The 7500-nt window shown below is 35.6% G+C and overlaps 2 protein-coding genes and 1 pseudogene across 2 annotated transcripts in view; 1 reads left to right on the forward strand and 2 right to left on the reverse strand.

Annotated features, from left to right (window-relative positions):
* LOC137741861 (probable FBD-associated F-box protein At1g32375) overlaps positions 1 to 2878 on the forward strand; it is a 9604-nt pseudogene extending 6726 nt beyond the window's left edge.
* Positions 2879 to 4664: 1786 nt separating this feature from the next.
* On the reverse strand, positions 4665 to 6341 carry LOC137741326 (deoxypodophyllotoxin synthase-like). The gene is made up of 3 exons (XM_068481047.1): positions 5898 to 6341; positions 5174 to 5495; positions 4665 to 5091 (listed from the first exon to the last, which is right to left on the reverse strand). The coding sequence occupies exons 1-3, from the start codon at positions 6260 to 6262 to the stop codon at positions 4852 to 4854; spliced, it is 927 nt and encodes a 308-aa protein (XP_068337148.1). The 5' UTR covers positions 6263 to 6341; the 3' UTR covers positions 4665 to 4851.
* Positions 6342 to 7155: 814 nt separating this feature from the next.
* LOC137741862 (deoxypodophyllotoxin synthase-like) overlaps positions 7156 to 7500 on the reverse strand; it is a 724-nt gene continuing 379 nt past the window's right edge. The window contains exon 2 of the mRNA XM_068481569.1: positions 7156 to 7186. Coding sequence (XP_068337670.1) covers positions 7156 to 7186 — 31 coding nt within the window. The remainder of the gene's footprint in view (positions 7187 to 7500) is intronic.

Here is a 7500-nt window from a genome sequence, read left to right on the forward strand (position 1 = left end):
GATCAAGTTGCGGACTTGTTCACAAAAAGTTTAAGTACAGGCAAGCTCGAAAATTTTCGCTGTCTGCTCAGCACAGTGCAAAGAATGAGAGCTAACATTGAGGGGGAGTGTTGAGAATCAATGTTAGGTATGGTTGAGTGGAAAAAAATTAGGTGCAATTAATGGGTTTTGTGTGGTAGCAAATAATCTTAGTTTAATTAAGTGTGTGGTGTAGCTTTCATTTGGTTTGCTATAAATACCCAAGTCCTCAAGCATTGTATATCATCCAAGGAGAAACAAAGCCTAGAGCTAAATAAGAAAAGCTTTGCTAATTAGTTTGTTTTGTGAGCTTTCTTTAAGAGTGTGCTCTATTTTCTTCTTCTTGGGATCATTAGAGTTATCTTGGATACTCTTCTTATTCAACACATTCCTCCTAAAAGGAAACAACTAAGCCCAGGGACAACCAGGCCCAAACGAGAGAGTGAGATGATGAGTTGAAGACTATAAATACAGTTCTTTCCATTTATTCTATGTGCCTGTCTGGAAAAGTAGCTAATTTTGAATTGTGTGGATGCTCCACATTTCATAGTTGGAGGGATGGTGAAACTCTGATGCTCTTCTGGTTCTAACTTTCTTAGCTTCCTCCAACCATTTCTCAGGTACTTCATAGTCTTTTGCCTTTCTTACCATCTGTTTGGTTACCAAGAAAAGTTTTAGAAATAATAGAAAATTCAAGTATTACCCTTTGTACTGTTTATCTCTGACATAATGTACTCTTTATTTCTTCTTTGGTTATTTTGCTTCAACCGAATTATTTTCTTTAGAAAGTAGAATTTCATGCTTAGACATCTGAAGATAATGAGGAATTTAGAAGGGTTTTCTTGCCAACCAGAGGGTGAATTAGAAGGGTTTTCTTTATTTCAATTGATATTGAAGGAGACATGAAGGATTGAAAACTTTGATGTATTCTTCGATTTCAAAGTAGCTAGAACTCTAAGACATAATATTACTTGGATAGCTTTTTGAGCTACCGAATTTACAGCATGTTCCAATTTGACCATGTTTTTAACAAAGAATCAGGTTCAAATGAGTTCAATGCTGAAGCATAAGGAAATTGTTAAAGAAAGGATCAGTGCATTGCCAGATGCGGTTCTCCATCACACTTCCAACATTATGTGCTGTGCAGACCACCATTCTATCTAGAAGATGGAAGAACTTATGGACTTCTGTTCACAGTCTAGTCTTTGATGAGGATGATTACCATGAAGATTTTCTGAGATATGTTGATAATGTAATCTTTTTTCGTGACTCTTCAGACATTTGAAACTTCCGTTTTTCTTGTGGCAGTGTCGAGGATATCTCTCGTATTGATGGTTTGGATTCACACTGCCATTTGGTTTATTGTTGCTGAACTCCATCTTTCTGTTGAGTCAGACCCAGTTTTTGAGTTGCCTGAAAGCCTTTCCTGTACAAAACGCTGAAGAAATTGACCTGACGTCAAATTTTATTTCAATGCTCCTATAGCAGGGTGTTCCCAAGCCTCAAATCCCTCCATATTATATTGTAATTTGTCGTCCTGTCAATAACTCAGTGGAGAAGCTTTTTTCTTCCTGCCCTGTACTTGAATATTTGAATATCCTTGGAGTTCATAGAAATGATGGTGTTTTAAATTTCAATGTCTCCGCACCTGAACTGAAGACATTAGAAATGAGTTGGGAATTGGGATACGTACAATAATAGTGAGAAGTGCAGTTTTTTCATTGTATGCCCCAAAGCTTGAAAACTGTGTTCTCGACCAGAATGTTTTGACTGATTGTTTTCTGGAGAATGCAAGATCCTTAGCCAAAGCTACTATTGCTCTCTATAACCGTGATGCAAATGAGGGTCATCGCTTTACCATCCATGCAACTGCACTCTTAGCAGGAATTTGCAATGTCAAATATATGTCCCTTACAGCTCATTACTTGAAGGTATGTGCTTCCTAACTTGTTCCTTATGCTATGATTTGTAGAGAGGATTATGTGGTTAGAAAAGAGGAATGAAAGATACACGTCCCCTTTTTTTTGTAATTATGTTCTTGTTCTTTCCATTGTACCTACAAAACCTAATGAGGAGAAGTATGTGCACCATTCCTTCCATGGTACTCTGAACTTTCATTGTTAGGATTCTAATGGGATTACTAGTAGCTAAGAGTAGTTATAGAGCAATTGTGATCGTGCCAGATGTCATCATCTGAGTGATTGAACTGTAATACTTGTAATAAGGTTGTTAGTATAGCTGTAATTAGATAAAAGTAGTTAGGGAGACTTGCTATATAGTTTGGTTTGTAAGTAACAGAAAGGCAGTTATGATATATTATTGAAATTCATTTATCATTCTCTCTCTCTCTCTCTCTCTCGTTCTCTCATGGCTTCTCTGAGTTAAGGTTGATCGAGGATCTATCAATCATGGGCGTAGACACTTTATGTTGCATATACTTATATGTACACACAACGTGCGCTGATATCCTCTTCTTCCCTTTGGCAATTTTATGAGTATATTGTGCATAACATATTTCAATTTCCGCATATCTTTCTGTTTGATCCATACTTGTCTTTTTCACAAAGGGTTGTTGTCTGCCTTACTTTGAAAATTTGAGCAAGTTGGAACTGGTTCTTCATTATTGCTGCTACTGGGAATTGTTAACGGCACTGCTCAAGAGAGCACGTAATCTGGAATGTCTTGTCTTACAACTTGAAGTAAGTTCGTATTTTCATTCATGATATGTTATACCAGCATGCAACTCTTAATGGTTCTCATTACATCCATTCATTTAAATAACTGGCAGGACAACATCTGTAGGGAATCCTCGGAGCCTCAGTGGAATCCACCAGAGCTTGTTCCTCTTTGTTTGCTTTAACACCTCAACACTATCTCCATGAGGGGATTCAATGGAAAGCTGGATGAGATGGAAGCGGTGAAATACTTGCTAAAGAACAGTGAAGTTTTGAAGAAGATGACTATTTATACTCATGATCCTTTGCGTCCAAAAGAGGAGTTGTACAAGGAATTGTCAACCTGTCAAAGGGGTTCAGAGACTTGTCTAGTTGAAGTTATTTGAGATGCAGTAATCATGGTTTTAAACAGATTTCGTTATCCGAGTTGTAAAAGCATCATATTTGTTTGTACAAGATGAATATGTTTGCAGTTGGCTGTTTTAAGTTGTAGAATTTTACTTTCAACTCTGAACTTTAGAGTGATTCAGTTATGGTGACACGCCAAATGGAGAATGTGCATGGTTTGATTCCTTTGATTTTTTTTTTCCGAAAAATTTGACAAGCAAAAGAAGCTGTGCTTGTTCCATACGTGCATTGATCCACTAGTATTATGATTAACGTCGTGCTCCCGGACACTCCAAGAGACATCATGAATGCATTCTTCACTTTTCAGTGTGCAGTGTGCAGTTAGTAAGAATGTTTGTTATTGTTTGTCTTTGGGAGCTTTCAATTTAGGCCCGGTCAATGGTATGTAACTTATGGTTTTGCCTCAAAGAAAAAGGATTCATGAATTGGGTATGGAACATTGTAAAAATCAACTTAAAATATTAAATTAATGCATACTAATTGAGTAAAATGTGAGCCTATCATGTGGAAGGTGAGAACTTCACTCAAAATCCTAATATAACTCATCACCTTAAAAATGGTGGTTATGCGGAATACTATGGGGTTTAATTTGAAGATTTTTTTTTTTTTTTTAATTTTCCCTAAAATATGCATCACATGTGGGCTAAAATCAACTTTTCTATTTATCCTTTTAGGCATGAGTTGTTGTTGTTGTTGTTTGAGGTAGGTACACAATCATTTGGTTAAGTCAGATTTGCACAACCATTTGGTCTAAGTCCCATTCCGTGCACAATCATTTGGTTAAGTCAGATTTGCACGGAACTTTCGCAACACAAACACTGTTTGTTGGCATGCCTATTCTATCTTTCTCTGGGGCCATTCCATTGTGTCGCGACAGAAAGCAACACTCGGATCAAGTACGTGTTGAACTCAGTCTAAACTCTGTCCAAGTTTATGACACCAACACTAAGCGTATGAACAACAACGTTCCTTGCAGGAATTTCCAGTTAAACATCTATCTTTTTCATCTCCTAGTATAATATGTTCTTTACCTTATACATTAAATGGTAGAGATACACAGAACGTTTCTGGCTACATGTGTAATCACCTAATAGAGTAGGCTAACAAGAGAATTTGAAAGTGAAAAGGTTTCAAAGACTTGTCAAGTTGAATTTATCGACATGAAATCTAATCCTAGGTTTCAGAAGGATTTAGCTATTAGTGTAATAAAAGCATCACTTTTGTTGACGATGCAATGCAAACGAGGACTCTTCGGTCAAGATGGTAAGGATTCTGTTATCAAAGAAATATGTATGCGGTCTTTTGGTTTCCATCCGGTGTACATAAATCTTGATCTTCTTTGTTTAGTTTTCTTTAATTTATGGTGACGAATTTGACAATGGCTATTAGAATTTTGATAATCCTTTTGGGTTCGTAAATGATTTGTACGGTGAAGCACCAGAGCCAATACTATGAAAAGTCAAGGTGTGCTGGGTCATTTCAAATGCGACAATACTCTATTGAGAAAACTACTTTTTTTTCTTCTTTAATACAAGCGACAGTGTTGGAAGGGTCGTTCAAGACTACAGATGTTAAGGAGGATGTTCTTAACAAATTGAGTTACATGGTCTCTTGCAAGAAAACATCTTTATTTAACGATAGCAAACTAATTTACTGAAAAGGAAGAAACAATAAAAGAAAAGAAAATACATGATAGTAGAAAATAAAAGTTAAAAGAGGAACCAGCTGCTTGGACCTTGGACCAAAGAACTCAAATGCGACAGTGTTCCTGGATTACACGGTCAGGCTTACCGTCAATGATTTTTACTTCTTTGAAAAATTCTAAATGTTCCAGTGGCTTGTACAGTCGAGGGTGATCCTCGTCCACGAGTTCGTTTGGTATGCTCACCACCTCTTTCATAAATGTGAATTGACCAATCGAGAATCTTTCTTCATCTTCCGTCAACGAAACTCTATGTCTACAAGGTTGTATTCTGTCGTTGCTCCAAATCTATTTCGAGAAATTTGAGTCAAAATATCCATGAAATTATATAATTATACATGAAGAGGTTAATACTTCGAGATCGATGTACCTGAAATACATCTCCGGCTAGGTATAGAACGGATGACGGCGGAGGATAAAAAACTATCCAGTCGCCATCCTTTGTACATATCTCCAGACCACAGACCTGATTTTGATGGAGTATGGAGGAGAAGCTATTGTCCGTATGAGGTTTTAACCCCACGTCCATTCCAGTTTTCTTGGGATTTTTGTATTTATTGAACCGGAGATGGTAAGAAGTTGATTGAACGTGAGCATCATGATACTTCTCCACACCGTAGTTTTCAAATACCATTCTTGTCACAACTTGATCTAGTTCTTCCATCGCTTTTGCATACTCAAGTGCACCCTCACTGGCCAATAAACCACATTTTCTCAATGTGCAAGTTACAAGTGAAGTCAATATGTCAAACATTAACTAATATACATATAATTTAATGTTCTCTTGGTCACCTGGTGATGACTAAAGAATGCATATATAATCACTCACCCTTCAAGGATGAAGAATAAATAGATTTGCTTCTTTGCCCAAAAAAACAAATACTTGCTTCTTTGCCCAAAAAAACAAAAAATTGCTTCTAATGTTTTAATTAGAACCGTTGATTTAAAATCCTAGGGAACACTATAAACTATTAACTATATATCTATATTTTGGTCCACAAACTAAATAACTACAGAAAAATAATTATGTCTTGAGTTTAAATCTTAAAGACGAGAGTCGTTGACATGTAATAAATATGTCTACAAAATCATACCAAAAAAGATCGTTTCCATTAGGCCAAAAATGACGAGTGAACTTCTGAATTTCTTCAGAGGTGTTATTAAGCACCCCCAAGCCTTCATGGGCAGGATGGATAGATAAATAGGCCCCTTTTTTGTCTCGCACTTTGACGTCCATGGGGAAATCTAACAACTCTTTCAATGCACCAGCGAAGGAGTTGTGGAGCTCCTCCAAAGGAAGTTTGTTGGGCAGGATTGCTATGAAACAGCCAAGCTCTTCAAGTGCATGGCAAACGTCATCGCGTATTGAGAGCCAAGAACTTGTCCCGGGCTTCATGCCGTCCATGGAGAAATCTACCACTGGAATTTTGGCCGCTGCTGCTTGGGTGCTCATGGTCATGTTTAACTTTCTTCACAGTTCTCACAAGCTAAGAGGCTATGAGTTGATAAGCTGCATATCCATGTATATAATACACACACACACGCTTACATATATGTAAACTGCAAGAGTCAAGTAATGCGTATGCGTATATATAGAGGATTGGAAGATATCAAATCAAACTTTAATATAAAAATGGATAATGATTGCATTTCATCTTTAAGAATAAGCTCATTTTTCCAGTTGCAAATAATGTAATTTTACCATTAAAATTATAATCGAAACCATTTAATATCTTAGGGTTCGTTTGAATATACTTTTAAAATGATTAAAAACACTTTTAAAGAAATATTTTTAGGTTCAAAAGCACTTTAAGTGCTTTCTACAAGAAGCACTAGTTATGTGCTTCTTCTAGGAAGCCCTTTAAGTGTTTTTTTAGGATTTACTAACATTTTTACTAATGATTATTTCCAAAAAAAATTCACCAAAAACGCTTTCAGTCATTTTAAAAGCACATCCAAACGAGCTCTTAATCTTTAAGATCATCTATCTCTACAAAAATTATTCAAATCGAAGATCGTTTAGTCATTCAAATATATCAAACATATTAACGGTTTATCATGAATGTATTACTTGGTACCTATCCTGTTGATTTTTTTTTTATACATTTGGATAATTAAATGGTCTACAATTCGAACGATATATATATATATATATATATATATATATATATATATTAATTTTAAGAACCATCCTCAAATAAAAACTAAGAAATTGAGTGATTTCGATTATAAATTTTTTATAATTAAGATACGTTATTGTAAATGGAAAAGTGGGCACATCCCTGGGGAATCAAGAGCCAAAGGTTAGAAATTCAAGGAATAAATTATGAAATTATTATATCAGTTTCGCTTTCAAATGTTATCAATGTTCAACAAACGACAGCTATCAAAAAAAAAAAACAAACAAACAAACAAACAAACAAACAAACGACAGCTAGCAGAGGTTGGAAACTGAAAGAATAAATTATGAAATTTGTAAATTGGCAATCAATCTATAAGTTAATGGAATTACGCATTACGATCCAAAGCACATGAGACGTACCTTTATTTAATCAATAATTGCCCACCAGTTTGAATTATAAAAACAAATGTATTTAAAATCAAGCTTATCATGAAAGTGAAACCTCCTGCTAATCAAATTAATTGGAGTTTGTTTGATTGGCTCTATTCCCTTGATCTTCATTAGGCCAAAAATGA

Source organism: Pyrus communis, chromosome 8, assembly GCF_963583255.1.
Source record: "Pyrus communis chromosome 8, drPyrComm1.1, whole genome shotgun sequence".
Lineage (NCBI taxonomy): Eukaryota > Viridiplantae > Streptophyta > Magnoliopsida > Rosales > Rosaceae > Pyrus > Pyrus communis.

Excerpts from the sequence above, each read along its gene's own strand:
- LOC137741326 (XM_068481047.1), bottom strand. The coding sequence starts at position 6,262 with ATGACCATGAGCACCCAAGCAGCAGCGGCCAAAATTCCAGTGGTAGAT. Across the intron at positions 5,496-5,897 it reads AATGGAAACGATCTTTTTTG|TGAGGGTGCACTTGAGTATG; the intron begins GTATGATTTTGT and ends TTTATTGGCCAG. Across the intron at positions 5,092-5,173 it reads TAGCCGGAGATGTATTTCAG|ATTTGGAGCAACGACAGAAT; the intron begins GTACATCGATCT and ends TTCTCGAAATAG.